The following is an 18,610-nucleotide window of genomic DNA, read 5'->3' on the forward strand; positions in this document are numbered from 1 at the left end:
AAATGTGCTCAATAAATAAAACTGCATTGACTAGATTGATGTCCTTCCTTCCATGTAGTCACTGATTTTGGGATATGACATGATTTATGTGCTTTTTTATGTATTATGAAATTGCTGAACTGGCTTAATGTATTTTTTTCTATACATACAGAACAAATCCTCCAACTGATAAAATGAAAAATAAAAATCAGAGACTTGTTAAAGTCACAGCAAACATTTTGCTGTCATGCTCTTCTAATGACACACTGCAGCTCATGAGTGCTTTAAATCCTGAATGCCTTAAAAACAATTTTCAAAAAGCTCCCATTTGTTTCAAAACACTAACTTTGTCCAAAAAACAAAAACAACCAAGAGAAGCAACTTTTATCCGTTATTGGTGTAAACTTAAATCAGTAAATACTTGGAAGGAGGGAAAGGTGAGATAAAACATGCAAAACTCGTATGCTCCTTTAATAATATACATTTAAGTTATCAAACTTCAATCGACAAGCATCTTTACAACTTGTTAAATAGTAGTATTTTATGTTTTATGTTGAAAATAATAGATGAACTCATGCATGTTTTTGATCAGTCAGTGTCAAACCCACTCATCAAAAAGATGCCAGTGACAGCTTTACCTTCCCACGTTCCCTGTTCTTCTTCTTTTGTCCCGAGGTCTTCTTTAGAGAGCCCTCCTGGGTGAGCAGAACAGTCTCCGCAGTTTCTGGTAACCCTGAAACTGTCTGACATGCACAGTGTGAATTTTTATCATTTTGTAATCAGTAGAACATGAATGCAATACTTCCATTTTAGCAAACTTTTTTTTTTACTCACAAAAGTGAGCTGCCATTAGATAACTGTTTTTGTTTTTAAGGATAGTAATAACGATTATTTTTTGATGTCAAGGAAAATGAGTAATACATGACAATATGATCACTGTGTTCATATTGAGAAACTACCAGTTGTGAATATGTGCAACTTAGTTTAATTCCATATTGCAGCAAAATGATGTTAAACCACCTCTGCAGAAACAAAATGGATTAACATGTTTAATGCCCTCAGCGTGTTTCCAACAGTTTAGTATAATCATATACTTAAAGCTGGCAGACTTTATTGTAAAACATCCTTACCTCCTGGGTCGTCGTATAATTGAAAGTAGAATTGACTACAGTCAGATTAATTTTGAGTGAAGATACTCCGTCGCTGCCCCCCTCTACTATCTCCTTCCCTCTGGAGCCTTTTAACTTGGTGTCGATCCTGTCGAGCTCCTGCTCTCCATTCGATGTGGTGATGGTCCATAAAGTTGGACCCTCTGCTATTTCATCTAAAGGTTCCTTCACATCACAAAGCACAATTAGAAGAAGTGAGAGAATATGCAGTTTCAAACTAGCAGCACCAACCTTAAGTAGAAATTAATTAATTAAAAAATTAGTAACAATATACAGTACGCAGTGGGTGATAATCTGTGTGTGTAAAGACCGTCTTTTTTAAATGTTTTATGTGATGTGTTGTATGATGACAAAGTTTTATTGTTACACTAAGTGTTGCTGGACTTTAATATAATTAAAGCGATAATACACTTTTCAACCCTGTGTTTTCTGTGTATTTCCAAACATAATGATACTTCAGGACTTGTCTGCGTGCTTTACACAGATCTCCAATCTGGCAGCACAGAAAATGTTTATAATTTAAGGTGGACACCCATGACAAGGGTCATCAATTAATTGTCAGACACAATGTCTCTCCTTTTCCTGAGATATGGTGTGGAATGATGGCCAGAAAACTGTTTTTGCATGACATTAGATGTCACAGTGAAGTTGACTTTTTGGATAAAAAAAGCCTCACTTCATCACCAAAATCAAATCAGGTCATTCTTCTCAACATTCCCTCAAGTTGTTCTTGATACATACCATTCACGAGAACAGAGAAGGTCACAATGACCTTTGACCACCAAAATCTACTGAGTTTATTGTTGAATCCAAGGGGACATTTGTGCCAAATTTGAAAAAATTACCACATGGCACCGCTTTCACGAGAATGGGATGAGTGGACAACCCAAAAACCTCCAGCCATGGCTGTGGCTGGAGTGGAGCCATAAAAATCTAAGTAAACGGGTGAGAAACTACTGCTTCCTGGTTTGTGCTTTTTGATAAAAAAAAGATTCAGCACATTATTGAACAAAAATGACAAAAGATTTTTCAAGATTTGAAAATGACGGTTTTGAGGTCACTTACAACTGTCAAAGACTCTGAAAGCTGTCCATCAGGGTCCTCAATTGTGTCCAACTCTTTTAGCGGCTGGCTGGTGAGGTCAAACTTCACTGAACCCTGTTGAGAAAACACAAATAGAAAAAGATGTTCTACTGTTTAACACATCAAAGATAGTAGTGAAAAGATGAAAAATGACATGATTGAAATAGCTATTTGAAAAAGAGACCGTGAAACTTAATATTGAAAGTTAACAGTTATTTAATAAATGCATAGGAGGAAATAATTTGGACTGATTAGTAACCAGCACAGCTATCAGCTGTTTACTGTTGCTCTGCAAACATTGATGCTTTGTAAAGGTGTCTTAAAATCCCATGAGAGATAAGCCACAAGATGGCATGAAACTTTTTAAAGAAACTCTCACACACTTCTTCCCCAGAGTTTACGTACTGTGTACTCAGTGATGACGTTGGAGGTGTGAGTGTCTGCGTTCTCCTTTGATTTCCTGGAGGTGCCGAGCACCTGAAGCAGCTCCTCTATTCCATCCTGCAGCAGCCTGTCAATCAAAGCCTTCAGCAAAGGCAGCTAAAAAAAAATTGATAGAGAAGGTCAAACTGCGACACTGTTACAATTTCTATCAACCTCAAAATGTATACAATGTCATGCTCAGAGCTCACCCTTATGCCATAGGCTTCAAACATCACTTCAATGTCCTAAAGAGGAGGAAAAAAATAATGTTTCAAAGTGCAAAATGAGAACATGTATCCCAGAGGAGGAATTACTGCGGCTTGTATTCACCTTCATTTCAACAGACTTTCCAGAAGCTCCAGCATCACCCTATTGAGACATTCAAGTAAATGAAAATAATGTAATTTCTCTATACATATGTTTTTGATGGATAACTATGAATCACTACCTTGTCTCCTTTCAGGCCTCGTTCTCCTTTATCGCCCTGCAAAAAAGACAAATGAGCAACAAAGCCATAATGTCTGTTTTCTATAACTCAGTTTCATGAGTCTCATTACCATCTTACCTTCATTCCTGGTGAACCCTAAACACACAGAAACAGAGGAGCAAGGCATTGGAACATGCATCTACAATGCATGGCATCAAGCTCACCATATCCGTTTGCAGATAATGGCACAAGTCATTACAACCCACACTAAAAGCACTATAGTCATCACTGAACGATGACTCAGATGCCGTACAGGCAAATTTTGAATTATGCCATGCAACAGCTGAATTAATGTGCCATTATTCATGCGCTATAAATACCCAGAAACATGTTGTGGGTAAGCATCAAACTCACAGCAGCTCCTGGAGGACCCATCGGGATGGGAAACGCCTCTCGGATGTCGTCAAGGTTGGCGCCCTGAAATGGATCAACATAAAAATCTGTAAAGTTTAAGCTGCCACGCATATTAAGGTGCACCTGCTTAATGTTTTTTCTGAATCAAAAACAGAAATGAGCCTAGTTAACAATGATTACAGGAACAGCCATGAATACACACTCTAACCTACTACTTTTGAAAGAGGTCTGAAATCCCAAATCAGTTTTCTTGTTTAAATAAGTTGTACATAGCACAGGTTTTTACCTCTGATGTGACAAGCACCTGCCGACCAGGAGGTCCTGGTTCCCCCTTGCTACCATCTTTACCCTGTGAAGGAGGAGAGATGCTCTGACATTGCTCAGTTTTGTCACAAAAATAAAGCTCATTTTATTTCATACTGCTTACATTTGCACCGGCGTCTCCCTTCTCCCCCTGGAATGAGAGTAAAGTTAACATCTGTATTTAGGGGAAAAAAGCTTCATTTTTTTTCAGTTGGTTGTAATAAATTTCAAGGACCTTTTTGCCGTCTTCTCCTTTGGGTGCTCTTTCTCCCTGTGGAAAAGAAAATGCATTTTCAGTGTAAACAATTCAACTAAAAAAGCAACACACTTTGAAAAACCTGCACAATCTTGAACATCAAGCATAAAAGTAATCCAGAGTGTATCCAGTCACCAAAAGAGACTGTTGACATTGTACAGTTCTGCAAATCATGCATTTGTAAAAAACACGTTTCATACTTATCATATCAACTTTTCTAAAGTCGAGCAATATATGAGCTAAATTTGTCATCAGGAGGTGGAGAAGATGGTGAATGGTGTGTTATCTAGGCCAAGACGACTGTCAAGCTGCATAAGACTGCAGATGACAGGTCAAGACCAATCTGGTTATTTTTTAGCAAATCATTGCTCTGTTTTAAGGCACCAAATGTGAGTATTTTTTTGGGGACCGGTGCCACGAAAAGCATTTTTATAGAGACATTGCTGCTTTCCTAGCAGGGATTTTGCACCCAAAACTGGGTGTTTTAAGCTAAATCATGATCTTTTCCTCTCCAACCAAATGCTTTTTGTGCCTGAACCTAACCACACATTAACCACAGAGTTGAAGGTTTCAACGAATCCGGTCCATTATAAAGTGCAAATGTAAATGTGCAATGCTGACACTTTTTCTGGCGATTGGGTTGTGGGTCATCAGAAAACACAGTAACACCTGTAATTGCTGGATAAAAATGTTTCTCACATCTTTTCCTGGCAGGCCCCGCTTCCCATCAATGCCAGGTCTCCCCTGTAGCACAGATTGATTTATTATGACGGTGGAAAAACAGAAGGCTCATGCTAATTATACACCAGAAACAACAATATTATGTTAAATTAACTTTAATGTATCTATTAGAAATATATGAAGGATATTTTATGTTTCAGCCAGAGGCGACATGATTTAAAGTAATACTCACTGGAGTTCCTGGTAAACCAGGCATTCCAGCAATCCCAACGCGTCCTTGGTCTCCTTTCTCTCCCCTCTGGGTCACATGCACACATTCAAAAACAAGCCTTTTTTTTAAAAAAAAAAATCTTTACAGTAATAAATGGTATTAGCCGATATACTGGTACAAAAATGCACTCACCAGACCTGGCTCTCCTTTTTGTCCCTGGTCACCCTGCAGTTAGTATAAAGCACTTGTGAGAAACCTTACAATGTAGATGTCTAAAGCTCGATGCTGTTCAGATGGGCAGCTTTTAATATTTCAACTGTGTGCACAAGTTTGTATAACCTTCATTCCTGGTCTCCCCGGTAAACCATCCAATCCAGAACCACCCTGCAAAGCAAAAGTTTTATATCTCAACACCAAATATACATTTTTAAACAAATGGAGGTCCTGCTGATAGAAACAGTACCACTTTAAATGCAATTCAAAATGATGTGAACACATACCAGAGATGATCCTGGTAATCCAGGTTTCCCCTCTGGACCCTGTGGGGAGAAACAAATATTCAAATATTAAGATGGTTAAAAAGATTTGACAAAGCTTAATATAGAATACTGTCTTCTACAAAATAAATAGTAACCTAAATTTAGAAATCAATCCAATTAGGGGTTACTAATGTCAATTGACCATTATTTTCATAATCAATTAATCTGCTTTTTTTTTTTTAAGTAAAAACAAATAATTGTTTAATTGCTTAGTCTATTAAATGTCACAGAATAGCCCTGGGTTATGTCTTCATGTACTATCTAATTGGACCTTCAGTCCAAAACCCAAAGATTTCAAATTGTCACATTGGAGAAGCTGGAACTGGAGACAGTTTGGCATTTTTTGCTTGTAGAATGAATTTAACACTTGACTGATTATCCAAATTGTTTTGGATTCGTTTTCTGCCATCTGACTAATCAATTGATGAACTAATTGGTTGAGCAATATTTGACAATTTGTAGGATTGTACTGCTGTACATGGTATTTGTGACTGTGCTTCTCAACATAGAGTATACGTCTTTGGAACAAGTGATGGGGTACTCACTCTTGGTCCAGGCAGACCTGTTTCTCCTCTTAAACCAGGTTGACCAGGTTCTCCTGGTTCACCCTAAAGCAAAGAGGGAGCAAGGAAAGAACAGAAACTTGAATTCCTGCATGAAAAATAAAAAAATAAAAAATAAATGAACAAAGCATGGTGCATGTTATTCTGTGAGTTACCTTAATCACTCTGGTCAGCACGTTGTTGTCTGCAACAATCTGGTAGGATGACATGAAACATCAAAAGTTAACTTGCTAATTGGAACATAATCACAGCAGTTTAATAACAGACATGCCATGGTCTTTTGGGAGAGTTTTTTCTTTTGTTCTTTATAAGCTTCGTTACAACAAATGCCCTTGTCAAACATGACTGAGCTGATGAGAAGCTGTCAAATATGATAGTAGGGATTTGTTTACTTGTCCTCCCGGAGGTCCAGGTTTTCCCTTTGTGACAAAGGCAGCGTGATCAAAAGAAGAGCACAATAAAACACAGTTAAAATCTAATATGTCACACTTCTAAACACAATCCATATCTGCAACACAAAGAGGAAAAACAGCAGGTGCACTGAAGGGTGGCATACACAAAAGCTGAACTTAATTAGTGAGCATATCGAAACAGAAATCATGAAGTCACAGAGGGAGAGCAAGATGTGAAGATGGTGACTGACACAGAAGAATGATCAGAAGGCGTCAACCACGAGAAACAATAAACATGCACATCAATGAGAGAAAGAGCGAGGTGGTGAATACAAACATACCTGCTCCCCTTTATCGCCTTTCTTTCCATCAGTGCCCTTTAAAGAAAGAAAACCACTGGTTATCTTGAAGCACTGACGTTTGATTTGAATTATTCCAGTGTTTCATGGTGACACACTCTACAAAATGAACTGAACCGTGAGGTTTTAAATAAAATAAACAGTTTAAGTTAGTTCATTTCTGGACGTAGTTGTCTTTTTTAATGAAATTCACAAAACTTACAGATGGACCACGTGCCCCAGTATCTCCTTTCTCTCCTGGGTCCCCTGGTCGCCCTGGTAATCCCAGTGGACCCTGATTGACATTATCAAAGGAATTTAAAAGAAGATATTGCCTTATATTTATGTCAAAAGTCTTAAAGCAGATACAAAATTAAAAATGTAAAATTAAATGCTTCTGGGAGCAACGTGACATTTGCTCAGCAGGAGTCCTGGCAGAAACTTCATATTTATGACTATATGATAGAATGAGAAGTGACACCTTCAGAATAATGGTGTTGAAAATAGATGGTAGAAATTGAGAGAAATTGAAAATCAGTATAAACACAAAAAAAAAAATTTCAGAAACACATAGTGCATGATATAAAAGCTTAACTCAAACTGACATGGTTTGTTTATTGACTGGCACTCGAAATATCTGTACAAACGTTTGACATGTTGGGCCTATACTGTGCACACAAGAGATCAAATCAATGTCTTAGACCAAACTGAACATGTTGTTTATGCAATGTGCAGACTTCCATTTAGTTTCTACTATATCGTTGACTTTTTAGCATATATGTAATGTATGTATGTTAACCGCGTAGAAAACACAAAGTTGGGCAATGGGTGCTACTCTTGTGCATATTCTATGCCAACTTTCAGACTGCCGAGGCAGGCTGCGCATGACAATGCTAAGGGGCTATAACCAACACCTTATCATAGCCTACTTAGCAAAACTCCTGAGTTCAAAGCTGATCTGTTTCCAAGTGTTGCTTTGAAATGTATGTGGGGCCTAAAACGGTTTCTAGGGGACAGATGTAGAGCTCTGTGTTGCCCACCACTGAATTTATCAACTTCTCCTCCATGTTTATCATGGACTGATATTTACAGAAGGAAATAAATAGATTTGAAAGCTGTGATTGGTTGCTCCTTGTCACATGACATCTCTAGGTGCACCTTCCCAGTCACTACATTGAAAACCATGGATTTGCGGAAGCAAAGAGGATTTGTCTATGGCCCCCACCCCTTTCAAAAGTTATCAGTACATTAAATGGCTGTTATCAGCATTTATTACTACCACTGCAATGCTTCAGATGGGGAGAACTACATCTACTAGTAGACCAGTAGTGGTTGCAGTTTTGTTTGGTTTCAGTTACGTTAGTTTTTTTTAGCCTTGGTGACCTTATAAGTGGGTTAACATTTCAGGCTATAATAGCACCACACTATGTGATTAGCTTTTGGAAAAGATTGCAGTTTGGGTAAGTTTATATAAGTTAGGTACATTTGTGTTGACTTTTGGTTTTGCACAGGTCTGAAATAGCAGTCTCCTAGGTTAAAGACCTTGTTTTGTTTGACCAATACATCCACCCTGAACTCCTCGCTATATGGACTTTGTCACTCTTCAGACTACGCCACCTGATTTCATTCATAACTACAGCCACTAGAGGTCGCCGCCTTACAATAAACGGAAATCTAGGAGGTAGAGTCGGGACATACTATCTGTAAGGGATATTTTGGGCAAGTTTGATCTGTGTGATAGGAGCAGCTGTGAGACATCCTGTCTCCAAGATTTCATGGCGTGGTGATTGTCTTTTTGATGTCTTTCCACCTGGTGGTTTATCACCCTTTGGTATTCTGATTGCCCCTGAAGGGATGTTTTCCTTTCTATCAGTTTATTGTTTTATTCTCATATTTTTAGAGGGAATTTCACTCAAATTTTTGGCGACGAGGATGGGATTGGATGGTACGCTGGTCAACGCCTGGGCCTAGACTAAAGGTAACTGCCGGCTAGGGAAAGCTCTGCTCTGACTGTGTTGTAACTTTAATGTCAAAAGGGAAGAATGTGAGGGATTTTTTGGGCAAGTTTGATCTGTGTAATAGGAGCAGCTGTGAGCCATCCTGTCTCTACGATTCTATGATGTGGTGATTGTCCTTTTGATGTCTTTCCACCCGGTGGTTTATCACCCTTTGGTATTGTGGTTGCCCCTGAAGGGAGTTTTCCTTTCTATGAGTTTATTGTTTTGTTTTATTGTTCATGTGGAGTGTTCTTTGATGTCTTGTTCCTATATTAGCCATTTCATGGGCTGAAACATTTGGGTGTGTGTCTTTGTTGAAGTTGGGTATTTTATGTATGTATATATGTGTATTATTTTATTTATTCATTTATCTTCATCATATTTTTACCTTTAGTCTTGGAAAATACACAAAAAAATACCCGAATTCCTCTGTCACCAGGCTCTCCAGGTGTGCCTACGTCACCCTGTGAGAGACAAAATGACAGTACAGTGAGAAAATTTGGTAGCATCTGTACAAATTCTAAATTATTATGGAAAGAGCTGACCTCTTAAGCAACATCACTGACCAATAAAACAAATAAAAGCAAAGTAAACACACTGATTGTACCTTAGGTCCTAGGTCTCCTTTAGTTCCAGGTGCACCCTACACACATAAAGGCATCAGTCATTGATACCAATGCTAAGGTCCAGTTTCTATCTGTACATATCAGATTTCGAATTTTAAAGACATTTATGATATTATGCAAATGTATTCTGTTTTCACTAATATTCTTACCTTTCTCTTGATGTATTTTTTTTTCTAAGGAAAACAAGTCTGCATTTTGCTGGATTGTTCAAACCACTTGTATCATTGCTATAACAGCCACTCAGGATTTACTTACATCTTTACCTCTTAATCCTGGTTCTCCAGGATTGCCGGACAACCCAATAGTCCCTTTGTCACCTTTGGACCCATCCTTTCCCTTAACAAACACAAGACTTCTGTTTTATTCACATTGAAAACCTTAGTAAAAATAGATTCAGTTACAGAATACATGAATAATATTTTGTCTTAAATGAAGAAAACATGATTGGATTTTGATATAAGAATACAAAGAAATAATTTTGTTGGCCCTTTTTAGCTTAAACTTACTTTTGGTCCTGGTTTTCCAGACAAACCAACATTTCCCTGTAATATATATATAAAAAAAACCATAAAACATAAACATAACAGCAATGAACAGCTGTTTCATGCTTCATTATTATATGACGACAATAATTTTTAAATGAGTGATTTCTTTTTTCATATTAACTCACCCTCTCACCATTTTCTCCCTTTTCCCCCCGCTGTCCTGGAATCCCAAAACCAGGACTGCCCTGCACATGTCAAAACAAACCATTACCACATATTTATATACAGTTCTACACTAACAGCTGTTTACTCTATTCTTACATGTATCAGGAAAATTGTGACATGCATAAATGTCAAAAAGCAAGCATGATGCACAGTATTTCTCATTATGAACCTTCGCTCCTTTGTCTCCTTGTTCACCCTTTACTCCCTGGGGGCCTACAGGGCCGACTGGACCAACGTCTCCCTGACGAACAGGAAATACACACATTTGCAAAAAACGTTAGTCAACATGATACTCGTCACCACGCCAAACAACAGTTTCAAAACAAAACACTTTAAATGGCACCCTGTGGACTGAGATTAAAGAGGTCCCATTCGGTGGAGCATTCAGTTGCACTTCAAAAGCTAATGAGAGAAAATCTTAATTGTGTTTGATAAGCGGCCCCAGAGGACTGAGTCTGAGTGTGCAGGAAATACCCCAACCAATTAATTAACAATGTCTCGACAGAGTAAAACATTAAGAGAATCACTTCCCTCTGGCTGAATGACTTATCTCAAGCCAGTTAAGATAAATACGGGCAAACAACTTAGACACACATGTGAAGTCATGACAATTTTTTGTGTAGTTTATATCTTTGGACTCAAAAGGAATGCCTTACCAGCAAAAACACTTTCCCCTTCCTAAAAAACTTCACAAACCCAGAATTGGTGTCAGAGAAGCTCAGTAGCCAACAGATGAAGACCACTGCAGACATAATAATTAAGTTTTACAATATTTTTGGGGGGCACAGCTTCTCTAGAGTCATGAGTAATCTTTTGGATGGGTAAAACGTTAGTTGAGGGATTCAAAAACAGAAAAAAACATTCAAAGCTCATAGCTGAAGGTCAGGTAACCAGTTTAATTTTGGCATCATTGGGCAAACATCCTATAACAAGACAGGTGACATTGGCCATTTTCAGAGAGAGCAGATTTTAATCCTATTAATCACTGCTCAGTTAGACTCCAAGACCATCTTTGCTCAGCACGTGATTCACAAATGCAAGCCTCGGTTCTAAAAGAAATAGTGCAAGTCCAAGAGGAAGGTTTTCACCAAATTTTACCAAATTCTCAGTCCAAGTAGGCAGCACTGACCAAACGTATATATATATATATATATATATATATATATATATATATATATATATATATATATATATATATATATTTTAGTGTGTCGCTTAGCTGTAAAATGAGAGAGAGAAAAAAGTCTACACAAAGCACTGCCCATCAGTGCAAAGTCAGTGTGCGTCTACTGCTGGCTAACCCAGCACCACTGAGCTAGCTAACAATGCAGGCCAAGGAGGATGCCAATGATGCTTTTAGCTCATGTTGTCACGAGTGCGAGCTCTCGTCCATGAGTAGAGACACGCTATCTTTTGTGCAGTGATATGGCTGACTGGTATAGTTATGTAGAAAGAAAGTAGTTTCTACATGAAATTGCTCGCAACAAGGTCTGCAGTTTACCTTGAGTAACCAGGTCATGATTTCTGGAAAGAGACGTTGCTGTTGAGTTTTTCAAATGTATCTTTTTGGCGCTTTGAGCACCACAAGATGAGGTAAGAGGAAAAAGGAAAAATATGTATTTATGATTTTAGGGTGAAGAGTCCCTTCAAAGTCTTGAATAATAATTTCAGTTTTTTTTTTCAAACATAAACTTAATTGTTTCTTTTTTAGTCATGAACATTTTCTGTGATAGATAGATCTGCTGAAGTTTTCAGGGAATTCAAGCCTTCTTCTCTTCAAGTCAAAAAAAGTTGACTTGGTTACTTACCCTAGCACCCTTTTTCCCAGTTGGTCCTATAACCTGTTGCAATAGGAAAAAGAAGACTGAGTGTGAGGATCAAGTGCTGCTATTTCTAAAGTCTAAATGAGTTTAAATGACTTTCTTACACCCTTTGCAGGATCTCCAGGCGCTCCTCTTGGACCTTCATCTCCTTTTAACCCCAGTGGCCCCGTCAGTCCCTGGAGAAATCAAGGTGGATGAAAAACATTTCCAAATTCTGCATTCATAATAGATAATTTCTGTTATGATTATTGCTTTTAGTGCCAACCAACAAATAAAAAAAAGGATTTTTATCTCATTTACTTTCAGCGATCATAAATTCTAAAATACCCCATAAACATGAACCAAAACACTCTGTAAATCAACATTGCTTTCAAAGCAGATCTTTCTAAATTAAAAAGTGGAAATTGTATTTCAAAAGACAGGAAGATTGCCCTCATGGCCAATTTTTTTTTTGTAATAGTCGCTTCCAAAGGAGTACGCTGCCTAAAATTAAAAACCATTGATGCAGGAAAAAATGGCCCATTTGATAAAGACGCCCTCTGAGCTTATGTAATCATTACCATCTCTGATATGGCCCAATCTTGACAACCAAGAACAAAATGGCTTCCTCGTTTGTTAATTTATCATCATGTAAATGACTGTTTAGAGATGTTAGAAAACATGATGAGTGATTAAATAGTGTATTGCCTGCATTTCCAGCCATTTGGTCGCAGTTGGTCCTGAATAAATATATAACTTCTGCCTCAGGCTTTCTTTCTAATCAAAAATGAATTAAAAAGCAGATTTTCATATTCTCAGGTTAATCAGTGGCAGTGATCATCATAGCAATCAATGAAATCATAGCATGTTTTTAGCAGGCAGCAAGTATGAAAATACTTACATTTATGAGAGAACACATGAAGGGAGAATCCTCATTTTCAATATATAGCTTTAAGTCATTTTAGTCTTTGGTCTAAGTGTGCAGGATTTAGGGAGAAATACTGGCAGAAATGGAATAGAATATATAAAGAATGTTTTCTTCATTTTCTAATCACCTAAAAATAAGAATTGTTGTGTTTTGTTACCTTTGAATGAGCCATAATGTCTAGATAGGGAGTGGGCCCTCATCCAGAGATTGCCATGCTGCATTGCCATGTTTCTACAGTAGCCTAGAATGGACAGAACAAACACTGGCATTGGCCACTACAGAGGCCCCTTCTGGACAAACAGCGTTGGAGAAACACAGATTTTTAATATCAAACTGCTTTATTTAGTGCTTTTACTGGTTTTGATCTATTTGTTTTGGAGAGGAGGAGACCTCTGCGGATAATTCGGCTTACTGTAAAAGCCTCCTGAACGTTTATTTGAAAATGGGCACATATTGGAAGGTGCTGGGCTAGCAGGACCTCTGCTGATAATTTGCCCCCCTTTAAAAACCTCCTGAGTAATGAAACAGTAAACAAGAACTTTAATCCTCCTAAATCTCGCTTGTTCCTTTAAGGGTCTGGCGTGGTTTTTAGTGGCATCTAATGACGAGGTTGCAGAACTGAAACTTCTCATATGAGACAAGTGGGTAAGAAAACTACCGTGGCCAATGCAAAAATGCAGATGGACCTTTCTAGAGCTACTGTTTGGTCTGGGCTTCTGTAGAAACATGGTGGACTCTGTCTGAGAGGAACCACTCCGTATGTAGATATAAACGACTCATTCTAAGGTAACAAAGACACTATGCTTATTTTTTAGGTGATTATAAACTAATGAAAACACAGTTTGAAATACTGTGTACCATTTCTGCCAATACATGCCCCTAAAGCCAACACCAGGTCCTTAAAGCTACAGTTTATAAGATGTAATCCTCACTCACTGTGGGTCCTTGTGGTCCTATTGGTCCCATCTCTCCTCGGTCTCCCTGAAAAGACAAAAATCCATTTTATTTAAAACCGAATGCATATGTTTGCACACACTCATGTACACACATCATTATTCCAGTGTGACGCCATGGGTAATTAAAAAACCCTTTGCTGAGTTAAATTGATTTTTTCACTTTGTCATATTAATCATAAAGCGAATATGTTAAGCCTGATGAGGAGAGAGTGAAAATGTGTGTGGGATGAACTCACCTTGTCCCCTTGGTCCCCTTTGAATCCCTTCTTTCCCTGAAGGTGAAAATACATCTTTCATCACTGACTCCTACACAATATATTATTACTATTATAATTAGTTAAACAGGTTTGGTTTTATCTCATTGGACTAAGCTAAAATTAATTAATATGCATTTAACGGTAAAACATGCAGCAACTCATTAATGATGATGTGCACACCCGAGGTCCGATGATTCCTTGGACACCTTGCTCTCCACGATCACCCTTAAAACATCAATAACAAATATTATTTTACGAACAGGAGTTCTGATTTGAACTAAAAACACATAAGCAGACTTTCTATTGATCAAATGTATTTTTTGTCTTCATTACCTTTGGGCCAACTGGTCCTGATAAGCCCATATCTCCCTGCAAAACAATAGTTCAAATACTGAAACAAAAATGGATTTTCATATTCATTGCATTGCATTCAGAGCAATCGTCTCTGAATCTTAGTTGGGGGAGGCCTCTATATGACACTTAAATACTTCATCCACAAAACTCAATTATTGAACATGTGTTATGTAGCAATCATTAAGAAAAGTCCTTTTTTTTCTTGCATGCCTCCACATTAAAAAAAGAAAACAAAAATGCAGAAAATTCTTGATGAACTAAAGTCAAAAGAGATTGGGTTTAACAACACCAAAACTATATCAAAACATCTGTTTACTTACTCTCACACAACTTGTGCAAGTCTCATTTATCCAGCTGTATGCTCAGTGCTTCCCAAACACATGCATTGTTTCCTTCCTTGCCATCTACATCTTACATTACATTTTCAGCATAAACAGTCTCAAACAGAGGCAAATACAATTTCTGGGCAAGTATGTGCAAGTACTGAGCATACAACTGGATGTAAGACTTGGATTATACAGCAGGAGTTGTGTGACAGTTTGTAAACAGATGTTTAGATAAAGTTTTGCTGTTGTTAAATTGGATCCCTATGACTCAAATTTATCAAGAATTTTCTCTGTTTTTGGATTTTGTTGTTCACCAGAGGCATGCGAGAAAACAAAGTTTTCTTTACAAATTCAAAATAGCATAAGGTGAATAAATTATATACAAATAATTATTTTGTGGGTGAAGTATTCCTTTAAGCTATTGCAATGTACCTTCTGTCCAGGCTCTCCACGAGGACCTTGAATACCCTGTATGCCGATTCCTTCTGCACCCTGCAAAACAAGAATATTTTAGGCCAGTTACTCAATCTTAAATGTATGTATTTTTGGTGGACTAGTTTAAATCATGTGTTCGTTTATTTCTAAAAACACGTACCTTCTCTCCTTTCTGACCAGGTAATCCTGGCACCCCATCAATGCCTATGGGACCAGGCAAACCTGCAATACCCTACAGTAGTTTGCATGTGTGTGTATGTTATGTGTGAAAGCAAAATAAAAAAAGAGAGGAAAGACACTTTCAAAAGGCAACTTGAATTTATCTTTCAATTGTGTTATGCAATGATGTTTGCAATTTCTTATAATGTTCTCAACAATGCGCTCACATCTATTCCTGACTCTCCTTTGTCTCCTTTCACACCCGGCTTCCCACGTAAACCCTTTCAAAAATAATGGAAGCATAATCAGATAAAAATGAAACAATGCATTTTTCATAAATGGTTATATCTGATTCTGAGGCATTAAAAATAAGGCTCAATATGCAAGTAGACACAATTTATGATGCATGATATTCATGCAGCCAATAATTTTTTCCTGTGCAACCTTTTAAAAAGACTAATAAAGGAATGCAAAACAGCTTCATACTCACTTTGGCTCCTACTTCACCAGGATCTCCCTACAAAGTGCATGCAATCAACACAACTCCGTTTAAGCTTTTCAATGACACTCCATACTACATAAGTATTTGGTTGGTCTGATATTACATGATGCAATATGATACCATGAAATACCATAAAACCACCATTGCAATATGGTGTTATGGCCCAAAAATGATCATAATATGTGGCTTTTCTTTTAATGTTCAATTTTAGACTTAATCCACCTTACCTTGACAGATAGTCCTGATGACCCTGGTGGTCCTGGTTGGCCAGGTAGGCCGGGAGCTCCATTGACCCCTGGTACACCAGGAGGCCCCTGGGGACCCTGTAACATGTGGATGGATAATATTTGAGTTGTCCTGAAGTTCACAATTTGAAAAAGTCAAAAACAGTATTCTTTTGAGGACTCACTGAAGATCCTGGCTCTCCTTTTCTTCCAGGAACAAAATTTGCATCTGTGCCAGCGATGACATATCCTGGCTCTCCCTAATTGGAAACACACAAAAAACATGGATATCTGGATACACAACAGAGCAAATTTCATACTTTCGTTGTTGTTGTATCACTCAGATCCCATTTACAAATAAAGGTAAACACAGTAGTCATTTAGGCAGAAAGCAGTCTGTCATAATTAAATGTACGTTATACTTACTCTCTCTCCTCTCTGTCCTTTTGGACCAGTGAGTCCAGGTGGACCCTGTCATGGAAAAAAATAAGAGTGATTATTATCTGAATTTTAATAAACAATTGTGAACAAGTCATATTATGATAGAAGGAGAGAAATTAAAAAAGTTTTATGGTTGGTGTACAATATGTGCAAAGGCGCAAACTCAAACCATCAATACTTGACTGAAATTAATAACAAAATAACTGGGAAATGAGAAAATTCATCACACCAGTGAAACTGACTATACTACCATATTATATAGGTGCCAGAAAAAGATTAAGTATGTCCCAATAGGTATGTCAGATGCAGTATGCCAAAAATATCAGGATGTTCTGCAACATCTGGTCGGATTTTACTGCATGCAAGCTAGCATGCTTTTCTTGCTTTTCTGACCCACAAATCCCTGAACAAGAGATAATACATCACATCGACTGAGCCGCAAATACAGAAACCGCAGTGATCGGTGACAGCATTCAAGTGACTGATGACTAATCCAATAGTTATATATTATTATTATATATTGTACTATATAAAATAATATATATTAATATATTTATTAGTAATGTAAAATGTTTGAATCGATAATGTAGAAAAGTTATAGCTCCAGGTTGATCTCCATCTCTGATAAGTTTGGTGAATGGTGTCCTCTTTGATCTCCATGGTAACAGGTTTATGAGCAAGAGGGTTAAGGTGCAGGAAGCATTGCTTTGCAGAAGTAGTCTGTCCTGATTGTGTGCATACTGCATGCAAAAATACATACTATGCAACTCAAAACGCAGCCTGAATAAATCTGATCCTAACATTCCAGACCAATGCTTTTAGTGCAATACACACCACGACACTTTGTATTATTGTTTGTAGCCATGTGTTGAGATGTGTTTTGTTTCTTAGATGACCTCATCCCCAGGGCCTTTCAGTCCTCAACTGTGCTTTATGTGCATGCTTCCAGACAGTTTCACCCTGCCTAGGATGGAGAAAGGGAAGGTTGACCTGTTCATTACAGGTGAGGCATCCGATTGCACTCTGCTGAAAGAATGTGAGCTGCCTCTCTGAAGGCAGGTGGCTGAAAGATTTTAACAGCAGGTTTGTCTCTTAAAAAACTGACCTATATGGTGAGAAACAAAACTCATTATATTATACATATATATATATATATATATATATATATATATATATATATATATATATATATATATATATATATATATATATATATATATTATATTAATATATTATTAAGTCTACAGTGGAAAGGCAAAGGAAACAGGTGAAACATGCAGGGCCGCAGTCAAAAAAAAGAAAAAAGTTTTGTTTCTTTTTTTTGTAATGTCTTACCATTTCACCTGATATGCCTTGAGGTCCCTGGAAAAAAACAGAGCAAATATAATTTTTCAGACTCAGACTTATTTAAAAAGAACTTTAACTAGGTCAGTGTAAGGTTTTGATTTTTCTGAATTAAGTTACCCGCTGGCCGGGAGAACCTGGTGGTCCAGTTCTCCCTGGTCGTCCTGGCAACCCAGGTACACCATCTGTTGCAGGAGGCCCCTGTATATTAAAACATTATGGTCTGTGCTGGAAAATAGAATAGACATACACAGCAAAGCCACGCTCGCCCGTACAGTCACAGCAGGACTGTGAGATCGGATACAGGTAAAATGAAATAATGGACCTACTGGGTACAGAGCAGTTGCGTTAACATTTACTAATTCAAGGAATGAATTACAGTTAATAGGTTGCAGGTTGCCTCTTATTTTATCCATATTTCTTAAGACCACCTGTATACATGAAAACTAAACGTTTCAACTGTGAACTCCTATTTAATTAACTGGGTTTACAATGTGCAATGTTTTGATAATTGTTGTTGATTTATTCTGTTTTTATATATAGCATAATATAATACAGCACGAAAATATACTTGAAGTAAATGTCACTTGTACTATAGTTGCATTTTATTAAAATGTGCGTTAAGAAAATGGAAATCATGCAGTAAATGTGAAATGTGAACCAAAAAAAAAACCCTCAACACTGAAATACAGTTATTTTGAACTCAAGCTCTTGATTGGCCTGTTTGACAATAAGTGCACTAATTGAAAAACATTTTGTGTGATGTACTGT

The 18,610-nt window shown here is 37.5% G+C and overlaps 1 protein-coding gene across 1 annotated transcript in view; it reads right to left on the reverse strand.

Moving 5' to 3' along the window:
- LOC121961694 (collagen alpha-1(XXV) chain-like) overlaps nt 1-18,024 on the reverse strand; it is a 23,032-nt gene extending 5,008 nt beyond the window's left edge. The window contains exons 1-43 of the mRNA XM_042511759.1: nt 17,960-18,024; nt 17,831-17,857; nt 16,481-16,525; nt 16,240-16,314; nt 16,058-16,153; nt 15,836-15,845; nt 15,556-15,609; nt 15,330-15,401; nt 15,167-15,226; nt 14,388-14,423; nt 14,235-14,279; nt 14,034-14,069; nt 13,778-13,822; nt 12,039-12,110; nt 11,920-11,952; nt 10,281-10,352; nt 10,072-10,131; nt 9,908-9,943; nt 9,657-9,737; nt 9,383-9,418; nt 9,195-9,239; nt 7,002-7,073; nt 6,782-6,817; nt 6,441-6,467; nt 6,204-6,242; nt 6,031-6,093; nt 5,447-5,485; nt 5,286-5,330; nt 5,139-5,171; nt 4,968-5,033; nt 4,754-4,798; nt 4,034-4,069; nt 3,923-3,949; nt 3,782-3,844; nt 3,496-3,558; nt 3,220-3,237; nt 3,103-3,138; nt 2,985-3,023; nt 2,864-2,899; nt 2,637-2,771; nt 2,214-2,306; nt 1,110-1,313; nt 618-722 (exon numbers count right to left, since the gene is read on the reverse strand). Coding sequence (XP_042367693.1) covers nt 618-722; nt 1,110-1,313; nt 2,214-2,306; nt 2,637-2,771; nt 2,864-2,899; nt 2,985-3,023; nt 3,103-3,138; nt 3,220-3,237; nt 3,496-3,558; nt 3,782-3,844; nt 3,923-3,949; nt 4,034-4,069; nt 4,754-4,798; nt 4,968-5,033; nt 5,139-5,171; nt 5,286-5,330; nt 5,447-5,485; nt 6,031-6,093; nt 6,204-6,242; nt 6,441-6,467; nt 6,782-6,817; nt 7,002-7,073; nt 9,195-9,239; nt 9,383-9,418; nt 9,657-9,737; nt 9,908-9,943; nt 10,072-10,131; nt 10,281-10,352; nt 11,920-11,952; nt 12,039-12,110; nt 13,778-13,822; nt 14,034-14,069; nt 14,235-14,279; nt 14,388-14,423; nt 15,167-15,226; nt 15,330-15,401; nt 15,556-15,609; nt 15,836-15,845; nt 16,058-16,153; nt 16,240-16,314; nt 16,481-16,525; nt 17,831-17,857; nt 17,960-18,024 — 2,421 coding nt within the window. The remainder of the gene's footprint in view (nt 1-617; nt 723-1,109; nt 1,314-2,213; nt 2,307-2,636; nt 2,772-2,863; nt 2,900-2,984; nt 3,024-3,102; nt 3,139-3,219; nt 3,238-3,495; nt 3,559-3,781; nt 3,845-3,922; nt 3,950-4,033; nt 4,070-4,753; nt 4,799-4,967; nt 5,034-5,138; nt 5,172-5,285; nt 5,331-5,446; nt 5,486-6,030; nt 6,094-6,203; nt 6,243-6,440; nt 6,468-6,781; nt 6,818-7,001; nt 7,074-9,194; nt 9,240-9,382; nt 9,419-9,656; nt 9,738-9,907; nt 9,944-10,071; nt 10,132-10,280; nt 10,353-11,919; nt 11,953-12,038; nt 12,111-13,777; nt 13,823-14,033; nt 14,070-14,234; nt 14,280-14,387; nt 14,424-15,166; nt 15,227-15,329; nt 15,402-15,555; nt 15,610-15,835; nt 15,846-16,057; nt 16,154-16,239; nt 16,315-16,480; nt 16,526-17,830; nt 17,858-17,959) is intronic.
- Nucleotides 18,025-18,610: the final 586 nt, after the last annotated feature.

Source organism: Plectropomus leopardus, chromosome 22 (genome assembly GCF_008729295.1).
Source record: "Plectropomus leopardus isolate mb chromosome 22, YSFRI_Pleo_2.0, whole genome shotgun sequence".
Lineage (NCBI taxonomy): Eukaryota > Metazoa > Chordata > Actinopteri > Perciformes > Serranidae > Plectropomus > Plectropomus leopardus.